Source organism: Triturus cristatus, chromosome 11 (genome assembly GCF_964204655.1).
Source record: "Triturus cristatus chromosome 11, aTriCri1.1, whole genome shotgun sequence".
NCBI classification, from domain to species: Eukaryota; Metazoa; Chordata; class Amphibia; order Caudata; family Salamandridae; genus Triturus; species Triturus cristatus.
Genome location: NC_140594.1, coordinates 126,488,608 through 126,505,797, shown reverse-complemented (window position 1 = coordinate 126,505,797; position 17,190 = coordinate 126,488,608). Strand labels below are relative to the sequence as shown.

Below are 17,190 nucleotides of genomic sequence, written 5' to 3'. Positions count from 1 at the left end.
AATTCCTGACACAACATGCCATCCTTTCACGTGGTAGTATACGGAAAGTTAACACACCCATTTATGTCTCACTGTGCTTGTCCCATTGTACAGCAGCGAAAGAGCTAAAGCTAGATTGATGGCGGACCTCCCGACACCACTCACAGATAGTCTTTGATCCCAGGTGCTCCAACATTTCAAGGAAGTTTGGCGCAACCCAGGCTTTCGCTACACACATTTTCCTTACATCAGGCCTACCCAACACTGTAGCGTATCAAACACAGTTTACCATGGCCTCCCTTGAATTTCTCAGATGCAGAACACCCGAGGAGGAGGAGCCAAATCCATCATGGCTGCTCGGAGCTTTTGCTCCATAAAAACCCCACGCTCTTCAACCTAGCGCGGTGCTTAAACTCCACCAAACCAGCTGATAGAGCCATCCCCTGACATCGGAAGTTTGTGAGCGTCTATCGTTGTGGCTGCCGTCCCATCTAGACGCTGCATCGCCGGGATATTGGTTAAAGTCTTTCTGTGCAATCTCGCCTCAAGATGGCGCCTGGGATGGAACAGACTAGCGTTTGTATGTATTCGAGCGGGGGCTGCGACATCGGGAGCATCGTAGCAGGCGAACCCAAATCGGCACGCCACGACTCCCTCATCGAGACGCCGGAGCCCGACTGCCTGGAGCGCCGACTCCTGCCTGCCCAGCGCGTCCCGTGAGCCTGCTGCAACCGCTGCCGGGTCCTGATGCCGCAGACCGCACCACCTCCAGTGAAAGCCCTCTTTCCGCTGCAGCGCTCCTACCTGGTGAGTGATTATTGCCCGGGTCTGTGGGGCCACCTGCAGGAGCTGCGCAGCCCCAATCTCCTCTCCATCCTGCCTCCCCCTGCAACCTTCGCGGGCGGTGCCGGAATACACTCGCCGCGAGCCGGCGTCTCTGCAGAGGCCCTACAATGAGAACAGAAACTGACACTTGCTCTGAGGCAAGCTGCGAGGCTCTGTCCCATTTTGCCTTCTCTCCCGACTCGCGCCTGAGGCCCAACTTCGCTACCACCCCTTTAAAAAAACAAAAACAAAAAAAAACCCGCCTCGTGGGTGCTCCTCAATCCCTGCGAAGATCACTGCACTAATCGCTGCGAGGTCCGCCGAAGCAAAGCTGCAACCAGCCGCTGGGGCCAGTGCTGCAACCCCGTCCAAACCGCCACGACCTGGACTCTGGGGATCTCCCTGCGAGCAGCGCAGGCCAGCGCTACATGCCCCACAGATATAGAGACTACTCTGCAGTAAATCAGCCCTGTGCTGGCTTAGACCACTACGATCTGCGTGGGAGACACACACACCATCACAGATTTATGATTCACCACATTATTCTACACCCCCCCCCAACACTATTCTGACAATCCCTGAGTACACATGACCTCTATCCTGTCAGCGGAGTCCGAGCATTATTTCCGACGCCCGGTGGAGCTGCTCTGTTCAGCTAATGAGATTGGCCTTGGTTCACCCCCTGACCGTCACCTGCCCAGCCGGACCTTGGGCACAGTTTCTCCCCTTCTCCCTGTCTCGCCCACCCCTCCCCTCAATGTCTCACAGTCTGGCCCATCCCTCCCTGTAAAGTTCTGTCGTTCTCTGCACACTCACGTTGTGGATAAGGGTCCCAGGATGCCTGACCTCAACCTGGCCGACAATGGTGACTCTTTTTCCCCCTTGCTGAACTTTTACTTACTCAACCCTTCCAGGACTGGGACTGACCTCAAGTGGACGTCTTGAATTCTTTCGGACCATGGCCCCCCCTGCACTATTCTGACAATCCCTGAGTACACTTGACCTCTATCCTGTCAGCGGAGTCCGAGCATTATGTCCGACGCCCGGTGGAGCTGCTTTGTTCAGCTAATGAGGAGATTGGCCTTGGTTCACCCCCTGACCGTCACCTGCCCAGCCGGACCTTGGGCACAGTTTCTCCCCATCTCCCTGTCTCGCCCACACCATCCCTCATCGTATTTCTGCCGTTCTGCTTTTTCCTTGTCTCCTTCCTATCCTACTTCCTGACCGTTGCCCTTTGGAGCCTCATTGAGAGCTATTGGGAGACTGGCTTTGGATTACCTACCTGGCCGTCACCTACCCATGCGGTCTTTGGGATGATTTTCCCTCGGTCTTATTCTGTCTTCCCCCTCGTCCTCTCCCTTCTAACCCCCCTCTCCCCCTTCCCTCTCTACTTGTCTCTCCTTCTCTCCCGTTAATGTGTCTCATACATTTGATGTAACTTGTAATTGTTTATTATTGTTGTAACTTTGTTGACCTTATGTAAAGCGCTCGGATACCTACGGGACTAGCCAGCGCTAAATGAAACTTTTAAAATAAATACCACATGGTTTGGGAGTGTCCGGTGATACGGGGAACCCACAGGCATAACTGCTGCAGCGGTGGAACGCTTGCTCCGGCCCTCACCTGAAATCATGCCTCCTTGGGCTTCGACCCAAGGTTAAAGAGGAAAGTTCCTGCATAGGTTTATTTATCTTGCTTTTGTGCTATTCAAGTGGCACACCGCAAAGTCCTGAAAAGCGCACACCAGCCCCGACATACACTGCTGGATTACCACATTGCTGCAGTGGGTAAAGGCTGAGATGGAGGTCCGCGCAATGGCCAACACGGGCTCCACGTTTAGTTTTGGTCTTTCATTCACTATTCTGCATCTACCTGTGCCTGTTTGGAGGGAGAGATCTGGTGGGCTTGGTCTCCCCCCGTTGGGGCTCACAAACCCTTGCTATCATCTCAAGGTGCATCCTTGGCTCGGCGCCAGTGGGCGGAAGTCTTTGGGTGCCCCTCCCGACTGGGTCACCGTCCCCTCCGCCCCTATTATTGAATTTGTGCTAGCAATGACCACTTTGGTGTAGTTGCCTTCTATATGTCAATTGACGGCCCCCTATGGCAAGGTAGCGGCTTCTTCGTACTCATTGTGACTACTGTTATTGTTTGTCATTCGATTCTGATACATAGCCATGTGCGAATGGCTCTTTGCCAATGATGTTATGACTACTGTATTAGTCTAAAACCAAAAAAATATATAAACAAAACTGGTTCTGTGAGCAAGCTACTAGCTCAGTCTATCATGGGTTGGGGGAGCGTCTGAAATTTTAATGTGACAGGACATTTTTTTCTTAGTTTTTAATATGGGCCATCAGGTTGAATTGTATTGTTCTTATTATACACTTTCATTCTTTTTTGCATCTCAGATGCTGCAATACAGGCCTGAAATTGCTTGTTGGGAGTTATCCTACATTTGGAAAACATTTTGACTTTGATGGGCTTTAAAAATGCGCTGGTCATCATATGGACACTAGCATGTTGTGTTTATAATTCAAGGAGAATAAGTCTATGAAAAGTGCTCCCTGGTCCACGCAAGCAGAGGAATTATTTCAGACTTCATCACTTCAAAGAAGATCCTACGATGTAGAATAGGATTATATAAAAATAAAAAATAAACACAAATTACTGTCCAATTTTCTGATATCTACTACAAAGGATAAAGGATAAAGCTATACTGGTCAGATAAATTAGACCACTTAGAAGAGAAACCGCTAGATCAGACCATGAAGGACAATTTATTAGAAGATCAAGATTTGCAGCATCAATGGACAGAAGGTTCACCACAGCACTGTCCCAGAGGCTCAGAAGAACAGTATTAGACAATAGAAGAGAATATCCAAGTACATCACGTTGCCGCTTCTTACCTACAAAGTATCCGATCAAAGTGCAATGGAAGTAGGACACCTTCTGCATGCGGCCAGAGATATTAGCAGTTCCTTGTGGGTCGCTGGTGGCTTGTTTCTTGTAATTGTCGTAGCGCAGGACAAAACAGAGCAGTAGGCCTGGCATCACAATGTCCCCGATTCCCAACATGGAGAAATGACTTCCTGTGGAACTAAATTCAAGTAGGTTACTGAGCCAGTCCAACAATCATCACACCTCAGCTCTACCTCAATCAAAATACAGTTCAATTATTCTCTACACATTACGTGAAGTACATCCCATGAAATCAATATACTCCTGTTAAATCACAAACTCTTCAGCACTTACCTTGGAAATACTAGTTTGCCAGGTAGTGAAAGGCGGGGAACATCACGGCCAACATTTGGTCCTAGATGTAGCTTCCTGGATAGCACATCCAGAGGGTTATCAGCCGGCTGCGTTGCCACTTTAACCATCACATTACTGTTAAAGATGTATGCGGAAAAAAATACCTAGAAGGCAAGATTACAAATTTGAGATCCCCAAAGCCAAACAGAACAGGACAGTCTGGTTCATAACCAAAGTAACAACTTGGCTTCTGTTCTGGTAAATACTATGTGCCACTAACTTCATTCTACCAGAGCACCACTCAAAGAACAAATATTCTGCCATTGCAATGTTTTTACTCGTACCTTAATTTACCACCAAATCACTTCCACAGCAACCTTCTGCCTGTATTTCAATTTCATGGTTTGAGACCATGCTTCAACAATCGAGATGAAGCCTACTTCACTTTGAAACCCAAATCCAACCTACCATTCTTTTATCTATTTATGGCCCTCTAATTAATCTATCCACATCAGTAGCAGCCACTGGTACTGTGAAGTGGTGGGCAGGGAACACAAATAAAAAAAAGATTAAATAATTAAGCACTTTCCTGCTCTGACGGCTGCCGCCTTCCTCCCGATCCTCGCCTCCTTCCAGGAACTGCTGCGCACACACTGCGCAGTCTCTCAATTTCAGCACTGGGATTGGGAATGGTCGAGCGCTCAGACATGGACTGAAAGCCTGTGTTGATTTCTCCACCCAGCTGTACAACACAGCTAGATGGAGAAAGGTTTAGTGCGCATGACGGTTTGGCCGGCCCCAAATCATCATGCACACTTAGCAGTGCTCACCACTCCCCCTGGTGCTTGCTGCAGCATCACAGTGGCGGTCCCTGCCCCTCCCTCGGCTGGCAGGCAGCCTGCAGGATGCAAAATAATATGATAATAAAAATATTTTATTATTTTATTTATGTCCTTGCCTCTGCTGGCTTTCAGCAGACGGGTTCGGGGAGGAGTCGCCACTCATGCACGTCCCATGAACCTTTTCTTTAGAGTAACTTCACAGCCTCCTGTGGCTCTGCACCAATATTAATGCTCCTGCTTTAGTGTCATTTCAAATCCTAGCCTCACCACCCTCCTAATTCAATTCTCCAACACATCTACATCTTGGACACAACACAGAAGGAACCGGTTTCTTACCCAATGTTGTGCACAATTAATGATAACCAATTCAATGATGGAAGCTGGTCATGTTGTAGACCAGAAGCTTTGCACTATGAGGTCATCTGGTGTTGAATTTGAAATAGTACAAACCGTTAACTTCAAGAATTCTGTTTTGATAACTGCGATTACTCAAGAGCACATAGCCGGAGCACATAGCCGAAACACAAAATGCATTATGTCAGCTTGGTGGGCGCTGGAGGGCACATACGCAAGATGGCAGCACTGCTGTGAGGCTCTGGCAGTACAGGATACATGATCTGCTACAAATCCTTCCCAAGCTCCAGAAACAAGGTGATTGCAATACGACCCGAAAATGGAACTCCTGTTACTATTAAGAGCATCAGAGACAAAACGTGCGGTGCTCGCATCAGGAGCATTCTACTGAAGCAGATACAGTCATTGCTGGGCTTGAGGAGGAAATCGAGCCAGAGGATTCTGTGAGCTCCGGACTGGCATAAGCATATAAAGTAATGGGCGAGCTGAGGAGGGTCGCGATTGAAGAGGGACCCAGGCGTTGACATGTTCCGATATGTCCATACAGTGACAATCGATCAACAAGTATAACACGGGACGCCAGCACGATGGATGCACTGGCCTGCCATAAAGTGTGCTGCTACTGAGAAGGCCGAAGAAGCCACAAGGAGGGTTAATCAAGCTAAGCCCTGTTAATACCTATACGCACCATAATCTGGGGAGTGAGGCACGAAGCCCCTGCAGAGACAGTTGCCCGCTCTTAAGCGCCTAAAATATTTTACCTTTGTGGCTGCATCCCAATATGAAACGCGAGGCCTGAGACTTGGTCGCACCAGCCTACGCGCGAAGTGAAACATTCCATGAAAGGAGTGGGGCGCACGTGGGCTTACCACATCTCTGACAAGTAGACCCAGAGCACCGAACGTAATCCTACTGGCTGTATAATTTAGAAACTGGTCGTGATACCTCCCCTACTGCTTTACGAGGAGAGCACAGGACTTACTGGTTTAAAAAAAAAAAAAAAAAACCAGTGCAACTGAATCCACAAGCAAACCCTTTTCGCCAAGATAAAAAGCGGAGTATAGGGGCCAATTCCTGCTCCACAAGGCCCCAACACCAAAAAGGTGGAGGGGGAGGCACGGTAATACACATAATTTGAACATGGCTGCCTAATTTACTTACGCTCAAAGCCGCTGTCAAGAGTCTTAAAATCAGATATCGATGCCAATAATGTGTGTTAAGGAGTTGATTGCTGCGGACTGAAAAGTCAAGCAAACTGCTAGCACTTGCTGCACAGGACCTACAGGGCGCCTGCTCAAATACAATATTGCGCAAACGGATACATTGCCTAATTGGGAACCACTTTTAAATGAGACATCTGCAAAGCCAGAGGCACAACGAAAGTTAATCGCAAACATAACAAGCACAAAGCACGTAGTCCCTATACAAGTAATCTTTACGAACCAACTATGGGCAGAACCGATGGCAAACAAGCCAAATGGACATTTGAGGCCCGTAGAACATCACTTACGTCGCATGAGGAGACAAAATATCGAACCAGATCACTCCTCAGACGCAGCATAGAACCCGGATGCAGACCTGAAGATCAAGTTACTTACCTTCGGTAACGCTTTTTCTGGTGGATACAGTATCTGCCTGTGGATTCCTCACCTTGTGAATATCCCCTGCGCCAGCATTCCACTGAACTTTTTTCCCCAGCTCTCTACGCCGACGACGTCATAATGCATCGGCTCCGCTCGCGACTCCGTATGACATCACCGGAGCCATAAGGGAGCCACGTCGGCGTGATGACGTCAGTTCCACCCATTTTTTCCGTGCCTCCGAGGCACACAGGTGGACCAACGACAGATACAAAGTATACAATATACAAGCATATACACAAAGTATACAAGGAAAAGGAAAGCTAAATAAAACAAGCATTTCCTACCAATATACAAGAAAGTATAACAACATCCCAAGCAAGACAACTTTTAAGGTGTACAAAGGTGGACAACGGAGAGGCGGGTGGGCCAGTGAAGAATCCACAGGCAGATACTGTATCTACCAGAAAAAGCGTTACCGAAGGTAAGTAACTTGTTCTTCTGATGGATACATCTGCCAGTAGATTCCTCACCTTGTGAATAGATTCCTACAGCAGTCCCCACTCCCGGAGGAGGGTGTCCACCTTCCTATACCAAAAAGTCTTGCAAGACAGAGCGCGCAAAGTGGCCCTCCCTCCTCATCTCAGAGTCCAAGCAATAATGCTTTGCGAAAGTATGGAGGGAGGCCCAAGTCGCGGCTTTACAAATATCTGCCACAGGAACACCCCTGGCCAAAGCAGATGTAGACGATTTTGCTCTAGTAGAGTGAGCCCTAATACCCTCAGAAGGAGTCTTACCAGCCAGGGCGTAGCAGATCTTGATGGCAAGGATAATCCATCTCGATAAAGTGCGCTTGTGCACCGCTCTTCCTTTCGAATGACCAACATAGCCCACGAAGAGCTGATCGTCCAGACGAAAGTCTTTCGCTCTGTCCAAATAAAAACTCACAGCCCTCTTTGGATCCAGGCGATGGAGTCTTTCCTCCTCTTTGGAGGGATGAGGAGGTGGATAAAAAAACAGGGAGAGTAATAGACTGCCCCAAATGAAAAGGAGAAACTACTTTAGGCAGAAAAGCAGCCCTGGTCCTGAGCACCATCCTTTCAGCATGTAATGTCAAAAAAGGGGTTTGGAACTAAGAGCCTGAAGCTCACTCACCCTCCTTGCCGAGGTTATGGCCACAAGAAAGACCACCTTAAAGGACAACAGCCTCAAAGGACAGCTATGAAGAGGCTCAAACGGGGACCCCATCAGAAAAGTCAAGACAAGATTAAGGTCCCACTGTGGCATTACAAAGGGAGTAGGAGGAAACATGTTTGTAAGACCCTTGATAAACCTTAGTACAACCGGAGATTTAAATAGTGACGGTTGATCAGGAAGACAGAAAAGCCGATAAGGCAGATAGATAGCCCTTAACCGTGGCCACAGCACAGCCCTGCTGAGCCAAGGAAAGAGCAAACTGAAGCACATTAGAAAGATGGGCTTTTAAAGGGTCAATGGATCTCTCTCCACACCATTAACAAATTTCGACCACCTGTAGGAGTAAATGGACTTGGTGGAGTGTCGCCTGGCCGATAAAATAACATCCACCACATTAGGCGGGAGAGAGAATGAACTCAGGTTGCCCCGTTCAATCTCCAGGCATGAAGGTGTAAGCTCTGTAGTTGGGGGTGTAGAACCTGCCCCTCCGATTGCGAGAGGAGGTCTGCCCTCAGAGGGAGAAGGAGCGGAGGGCACGAGGTGAGGTGGAGAAGATCTGTGTACCACACCCTTCTTGGCCAATCCGGGGTGATCAATATGACTTGGGCCCGGTCTTGGCGAATCTTCCTCAGAACCCGAGGAATCAAGGGTATGGGAGGAAACGCGTAAAGGAGTCGTGAACCCCAACTCAACTGAAACGCGTCCCCCAATGCCCCCTGCATCGGAAACTGGAGACCGCAGAATGACGGGCAGTGCGCGTTCTCGCGGGTAGCAAACAGGTCCACCCGAGGTGTCCCCCACGCCCGAAAGACGTGACAAACCACCTCCAGATGGAGCCTCCACTCGTGGTCGGCGGAGAACTGCCGACAGACTGTCCGCACATACGTTCAGCACCCCGGCCAGATGATTTGCCATCAGACAAATCCGATGGTCCTGAGCCCAGGACCATAGACGTAAGGCCTCTCTGCAAAGACAAAGAGACCCCACTCCTCCCTGCTTGTTGACATACCACATCGCGGTAGTGTTGTCTGTCAGGACTTGAATCGACTGACCGCGAAGGGAAGGGAGGAAGGCCTTGAGCGCCAAACGAATCGCCCGCAATTCCAGAAGGTTGATTTGAAGCAACCTTTCCTCTGGAGACCAAAGACCCTTGATCTCCAGATCCCTCAGATGAGCACCCCACCCTAGGGTAGAGGCATCCGTTATCACTGTGGCCACCGATGGAGGAAGATGAAAGGGCTTTCCTTGAGACAGGTTGCCCTCCACTCTCCACCAAGACCGACCCACTGCAGCTTCTCTGGAGATCCTGATCGACTCCCTGAGATCTCCGTTGTGCTGAAACCACTGCTTGCGGAGGCACCACTGGAGCGCCCTCATGTGCCAGCGTGCATGGCTTACCAACAGAATGCAGGAAGCGAACAGACCGAGCAGGCGAAGGACCTTCAGAACTGGAACAACCGCTCCATTGTGGAATAAAGGGACCATCTCCTGAATGTCGAGAATTCTTTGAGGAGGAGGAAATGCTCGACACACAGTAGTGTCCAGTACCGCCCCTATAAACAGGTTGCGTTGAGAGGGCACCAGGTGAGATTTGGGCACATTGATCGAAAAACCCAAGTCGAATAACAGCTGAGATGTTACCTGCAGATGACGCTGCACCATCTCTGGGGACTCTGCCTTCAGAAGCCAGTCGTCCAGGTAGGGGAAAACTGGAATCCCCGACCTCCTGAGATGAGCAGCCACCACTGCCATCACCTTCGTGACGACTCGAGGTGCGGTAGTAAGACCAAACGGGAGGACCGCAAACTGGTAATGTTGCACAGGAAGTATCTCCGTTTTACGGTTGGGTCGCGACTTCAGGATCAGGACATGGAAGTACACGTCCTGCAAGTCGAGCGACACCATCCAGTCTCCTTGCTGAAACGCCTGAAGAACCTGCGCAAGGGTCAGCATCTTGAATTTCTCCTGTTTCAGGTAAAAGTTCAAGATTCTGAGGTCCAGTATCGGACGCAATCTGCCGTCCTTTTTGGGAATCAGGAAATACCGGGAGTAGCATCCCTGACCCCTTTCCTACTCCGGAACCACCTCTATCGCCCCTTTTTGAAGCAACGCCAGAACCTCCTTCTGCAGAAGAAGCAGATGGTCCTCTGAGCAGTAACCTTGACAAGGAGGGTAAGGGGGAGGAAACTCCCGAAAGGGAAGGGCGTACCCAGTCTCCACAAGGCTCAAAACCCAAATGTCTGTCGTAACAGATTTTCTACCACGCAGAAAGTAGGACACCCAACCCCCCACAGGTCTCACATGATCCAGGATGGGGGATCTAGGGCTTCCCTGAAGCCTCATTGGGAGCAGAGGAGGAGGAAGAAGAGGGGTTGCGTCCAGAACCTCTCCGACCCCTTTGTCTCCCTCTATAGGACCTATAGAGGGGATTCTGCTGTTGTTGCTGCTGCTGCTGAGGCTGTCGGAAGGAGCGAAATGAAGACCTTCCGAAACCCCTAAACTTTTTAAAACCAAATCCTTTAGCAGGAGCTTGCAGACCCAAAGATTTAGCTGTTACCCTGCTGTCCTCAAATCTGTAGGGCGGAGTCTGCCTTTTCTCCAAACAATTTCTGTCCATCAAACGGCAAATCCACCAATGTGGCCTGAACGTCCGTGGAGAAGCCAGATGAACGGAGCCATGCCTGCCTTCTTGTGGCTATAGACGAGCCCATTATTCTCGCCACTGAATCTGCTGTATCAAGCCCTGATTGAATCTCTTGTCTAGCAGCAGATTGAGTATCTGCGACCACCTCCATGAAGGACGCCTTATCACCCTCAGGCAGCTTAGGGGCTAAAGACTTCATTGAGTCCATTAAGGCATGCACATAACGGCCCAGCAAGCACGTGGCATTGGTAGACTTAAGTGCCATACTTCCTGAAGAAAAAGTTTTCTTAGCCGCCTGGTCAACCTTTTGGGACTCCCTGTCCGCAGGAGACTGAGGGAACGCTCCCGAAGCATGCTTAGAGCAGGACGCCTGCACAACCAGGCTCTCTGGACACGGGTGCGTAGAAAGAAGATCTGGATCCCCAGGTGCCACCCTGTATCTTCTCGCCACCTGCCTGGAAACCGCCGGAGAAGAAAGTGGTTTTCGCCATACCTCCAAAACAGGCTCCAAAATAGCCTCATTAAAAGGCAGTAAAGGCTCAGAAGTCGAAGTAGGTGAATGCAACACCTCTGTCAGCAGATTAGATTTATACTCCGCAGAGGGCAACTGTAAATCCAACAACTCTGCCGCCTTTTTTATAACCACATGATAAGGAATCAATTCCTGAGGTGGAGATGACCTAGATGAAGTATGCTCCCACTCAGGAGTCGTATCCAGGCCACTAGCCTCTTGTATCCCTCCAAACTCAGAGGACGTGTTCACTTCACCTTCCTCTACCTCCACTCTATACCTCTCCTCATCCAAGGCTCTTTGGGCCTCCCTTCTCGACCGAATCCGTGGAGCCGGCGTCGTCGGTGCCGTACGCGGCCTCGGTGCAACCAGAGGTGTAGGAGTTGGCGGCGCCAAAGACTGAGTCGGCGGCGCCGGACGTTGCGCCGATGAAGTCGGCAACGGCGTCGAGGAAGGCTCCGAAGCCTGACGATCCAGCCGGAGTCGCGATGGATCCCCAGACAGCGCCGGAAACTGCCACGAAGGCGCCATCGGCAGAAAAGGCGCCTGTGCATACTGCTGCGGTACCCCTAGAGCATACGCCAAAGGACCCACGGGACCAGTCGGTGCACCGGATGGGAAGGCAGCCCAATTGAAGGTTCCATACATGGCATTTAAAAAATGCGAAGAATCAGTACCTGGAGCCGGGAACTGCGGATAAGGAACCGAACCTGTATCCATCTGCGGAGTACCTGGCAACGGCGCTGCAGTGTCCTCTACCGGAGCCGAAGGTTCCTCAGACCCTGGAGAAGGCTCCTTTCTTTGTTCCTGCTCAACATCAGAAACAGACGACTCCACTGGAACCGGAGACGACGCCGGTGAAGGCGCCGGTGACTGCGCCGGGGACCGCGCCGGAGTCCGCTTCGGCGAAGGAGATCCTTCCGGAGACTTAGGAGAAGGAGACAAATCCTTACTTAGACGTCGTCGAGGCGAAGCCGATCTCGACGCCTTGTTCTTAGAAGACCGGCGCCGAGAGGAATGCTTCCTTTATATATGATGTTTTTTCGACTTCGATGACCTCGAAGTCGACGACTCCTGCCTCGACGTCTCCTTTCTAACTCTCTTCTCCTTTTCGACCTTGGCCATAAAAAGCTTCGCCTTCCTCTCCTTCAACGCCTTCGGGTTCATCCTCCTGCAGCTTGAACACTCCTCGACATCGTGGTCAGATGAAAGGCACCACAAACAATCATCATGGGGGTCCGTCATAGACATGTGGCCCCCACATTCCCTACAGGGCTTAAAACCAGACTTCCTCGTCGAAGACATTACAGATTTTCTCCAACAGTAACACCCAACAACTACAAAGTAGCAGGAGAGTACTGGAAAAACCGTTGTGCGTCGACGGCGCGGAAAAAAAGGAACTGACGTCATCACGCCGACGTGGCTCTCTTATGGCTCCGGTGACGTCATACGGAGTCGCGAGCGGAGCCGATGCATTATGACGTCGTCCACGTCGGCGTAGAGAGCTGGGGAAAAAAGTTCAGTGGAATGCTGGCGCAGGGGATATTCACAAGGTGAGGAATCCACTGGCAGATGTATCCATCAGAAGGGGGGCGCTAGGTGGCGCGCGCACGGAATGGCCGCACTGTAGTGAGGCTCCCGCATCCCGGAACAATTCTCCTCTAATTATCCTACTCATCATGGCATAAGAAGACCACCGTAACGGGTAACTGCTCGCATGACCTGAACACAGATTCGTTGCAAGATTGGGCAGAATCGCGCCGAAGATCCAAAGTTATTCGACCGAAAAGTGTGGCCGAGACGCAAAGCTGGAACCCGGAGGTGTGCTGAAGCGGCTGCAGGAGTTACTTTAGACCGCGGCTTCGCACGTGGGAGTTAGGCCGGGGAAATCGGCTGAAACTCGGACGGCAGAAAGATCAGTCTGGCGGAGCGGGAAAAAGCCGGGACCATCCGGCGGACAACGCAGCAAGGCACAAGTGACCATTGATCGGGAGTGACTGCGGGCCTGGAGGCGGAACAGTAAGTGCTGGCGTGTGAGGGGATCACAGCGGGACTACCGCCGCATAGCTGTCAATGTCGAACAGGGGAGGCTGGGGGCATAGAGGAGGGAAACAACAGATGTTGGTGCCCCCCCCCAGCGAGATCGCATAATTGGCGGACTGCTTCGGACACCAGCGGAGGCCGTTTTATATGGTATGTGCTGTGCCCTACAGCGCATGCTGGACTGTGGAGCGCTAGGCACTTGGGCCGGGGTGCAGCTTGGACCATAACCTCTTATAAAAGGAGAAGGTGTCTGATGGTACAGCGGGCGTAGTGCCGATTTGGGTGTGCGGGATGGGACCGTCACCCCTCCCCCCATATACCCCGCCGAGGAGATTAAGTGAATGCCCTGGCTGCATCGCCGAGGAGTGTCGATTATGTGGGTGCTGGTGGTCCATCCTGGTTGCCAAACTACAATGATTGTGATTACCGAGTGGCAGCGACACATTGAGACTGGTGGAGTGCCCACGTGAACCCCAAGGGAGGAGGAGAGCGCTGCGTGCTAGTAACGGACGCAGCAACCAGAATCAGGAGCATCGAGCGCTACATAGAGAAGCTGTGTTTTTGGGAGGGAAAAACAAAAAGGAAAAGCCAAAAAAAACACAAACACAAAAAAATAAATAAACATAAGGCGAAATATAGGGGCATATCAAAACGTGACAAGGAGGGCTGCGTCTCCTACTTGCCTTACAAGATCAGGCCAGTGTCAACATGGGCAAGCCTGACACTAAGCAGCCAAAATTTAATTTCGAGGGGCCTAAACGTGGAGGCCAGCGGATGCCGACGGGTCAGCCTCAGGTGAGACAGAAAGAAGGAAACGAAGGTGCCATGATGCTGGCTGCGGACACTCAGAACATTCTTCAGGAAATTCGGCAGGGTTTTGCCACAGTGGTAGAGAAGGTGGATCGCATGTCGACCAGAATGGATGATATAGTACGCAAACTCGAGGGGAACGAGGAACGTCTCCAAGATGCCGAAAAGCGTATATCTGAAACGAAAGATACAGCCGCAAAACACAGCTAGCTCGAATGGATAATCTCTTGCGTGTCATTGCTGCAAAGAACGAGGATTTGGAAGCGCGCTGCCGACGCAATAATGTGCGCATACTGGGTATTCCGGAATCCACCAATGTTGGGAAGATGGAGGTCTATGTGGAGAAGCTATTGATGTCAGTGGTAGGGGAAGAGGCGTTCTCTAGCCAGTTCATAGTGGAACGCGCCCACCGCTCACTGGGGCCCAGGCCGAAGCCGGGTGCTAGTCCGCGGCCCATAATTGCGAGACTTCTGAACTATAGGGACCGAGACGTGACTCTGCAAGCCGCCAGAAAGAAACAGACCATGACATATGAAGGTAATACCTTTACAATATACCCTGACTTCACGCCCATAGTGCAAGAGGAGCGGCGTAAGTTTATGGACGTCAAAGCTAAACTACGTAAGGCGCAAATAGATTATGCACTGTTATACCCAGCTCGACTAAGAGTAACGCATCAAGGTAAACCGCATATCTTCACCACTCCGAATCAGGTGGAAGACTTCCTTAAACAAGCTAAAAAAACGGCGCGAAATGGTGGAGGTCGCACGTCGAAACACGAAGAGTCCGGAGTTATGGATGATGAAGCTCCATGAACCGCCGACATGGGGCCCAGCTGGGTTTGCTTGAATTTCAGACTGTACCACTCTTGGCCACGTCAGCCCGGGTAGCTGAGGACTTGAATCGTTGTGAGTTGAGAGCACACTGTTGAGTAACTCATAGGACCCGCCGGGTGCCCTCTGACCCCCCCTAGGCCTTGACTGCATACCGGGGAAGCCTAGTGGGGAAAAGAGGTGTTTGTGTAGCCACCTAAACAAAGCCCCCTACGGGTATTACCCCCAGGGCAACAATCACGCACCTCAAGAGGAGCTGTGATAAATTTAGCTATTTGTTGGAATTGGGCGGGATGGGGAGGGAATACATCGCTGGCAAGTTGGGGGCGCTTCAGTGGGAGGGGGTGGGGGTTGCGAGCGGAATGTTGAGTTGTATTTGAGTTATCCCCAACTGCATAGGGAGGGGAATGGAATGTGTTTACGAAGAGTTCACTCAGACAGAAAACATCTTACATACTTTGTGATATTAAGCAGTATAGTAGCGTATAAACTAGTCTACGAAGATTGGATGCTGCATATGGCCATAGGAGGTATTCTGAAGTATGGCTGAGGGAGAGGCAAGTAACTTGAACATACTCACATGGAATGTTAGAGGACTAGGGGGACGCGCGAAAAAGGCGTCAAGTGTTAGCTTATTTGGATAGACACCACATACACATTGCAATGTTGCAGGAAACGCACTTCTCTCCCCAGGGAAACAGTACGTTTACGAGTCATTGGTCGGATCACAGGGTGTTCTCCACCTATTCCTCCTATGCGCGTGGCACGGCAACACTTATAAAGAAACAGGTGCCTTTTCATTGGAGGGAAGTTGGAGGACCTACAAGGCCGTTTTTGTCTGGTGTGGGGGCGGTTGGGCACCCTGTCAGTTACGCTAGCATGCTGCTATGGGCCTAATGTAGACGATCCTGATTTCTTCTCCTCACTGTGGGCCAAGATTCTTGAGGTGGGCCCCCAGCATATCATTTGGGGTGGGGGTAAGGGTGGGGGAGGAATTTAACGTTACTTATAACACGCACCGAGATAGATCTACCCCGGCCCCGCACCACTACACTAAGACGGCTGGAATAATTGGGGACATCGAGACATCAGTTTATAGATGCCTGGAGATACATGCATGCAGATTCACGAGAAGGTACACATTACACGGCGCGGGCACACTCTTGGGCGAGACTTTATTATTGGCTGGTTTCGAGAGGTTTGGGGCCTGCGATAACCAGGGCACAACATCTAGCAAGAACGTACTCTGATCATGCTCCGGTGAAGCTGACGTTGTCAGCACCGGACCTTACAATACAGCGAAGTAGCTGGCGCATGCGGGCTACCATGTTGTTGGATGTGGTGTTTCAGGAGGAGTTGGGGGAGGAGGTGAAAGACTTCAACCGTAATAAAGGCTCTGTAGACAATGTGGAGACCATATGGGAGGCCTTTAAAGTAACGATTCGAGGCTTTTGCATGGCTAAGGGGTTTGGAGTGCTAAGAGACATAGTAAAATCACTGCAAAAACTAGAAGGGGAACTGAAATTGATAGAAGCAGAAATGGCACTCACCGCATCCGCTGAAGTGCAGGCGCGGTTTCGGGACACGCTTACAGAGTATACAGCCACAGCGGAAAGGGAAACACGCTTCCAGGAGAAACACTGGAAAGCCCGTAGTTATGGCGAGGGCGAGAGACCTGGGAGGGTACTGGCGACTAATTAGAAAGCCTAGGTATACCAACTATATTTTAGAAGTGGAGGATCAGGAGGGAGTGGTTTGTCGGGACACAGCTAATATACTTGAGTGTTTACAAAACACTACAGGCAGTTGTACACCACTCATGGAAGAGATGAGCTAGACTTAGAGAGCTTTCTGGGGGATGTAGCGCTGGGATGGCTCAGTGACCCGCAACGAGAATTTTTATGCGCCCCCTTTGAGTTAGATGAAGTGAGAGAAGCAATCATGGGCATGCAATCAGGTAAAGCCACAGGGTTGGACGGCATTCCAATAGAATTCTATAAAACCTACATAGACATTATGGCTCCTGTTCTGCGGGAAGTATTCGAGGAATCACTGGAGAATGGCTGCCTCCCTGCATCAATGAGGGAGGCACTTATGATCTCACTACTGAAGCCAGGTAAACCGCCGCGATCATGCGACTCCTATAGGCCACTCTCCCTACTGAATTGTGATGGCAAAATATTAGCCAAATTAATAGCTAACCGCCTCAGCCTGCTGCTAGACAAATTGATACTCCCGGACCAATCGGGTTTTGTGCCCGGCAGGGCCACATCCCACAACTTACGGATGCTATTTGCGATCCTTAACAATGTTTCGCCCG

The 17,190-nt window shown here is 50.7% G+C and overlaps 1 protein-coding gene across 1 annotated transcript in view; it reads right to left on the bottom strand.

The window, feature by feature from the left end:
• SPPL3 (signal peptide peptidase like 3) overlaps window positions 1-17,190 on the bottom strand; it is a 327,309-nt gene that overhangs the window by 19,100 nt on the left and 291,019 nt on the right. Inside the window, exons 8-9 of the mRNA XM_085636155.1 lie at window positions 4,057-4,220; window positions 3,711-3,901 (exon numbers count right to left, since the gene is read on the bottom strand). Coding sequence (XP_085492281.1) covers window positions 3,711-3,901; window positions 4,057-4,220 — 355 coding nt within the window. The remainder of the gene's footprint in view (window positions 1-3,710; window positions 3,902-4,056; window positions 4,221-17,190) is intronic.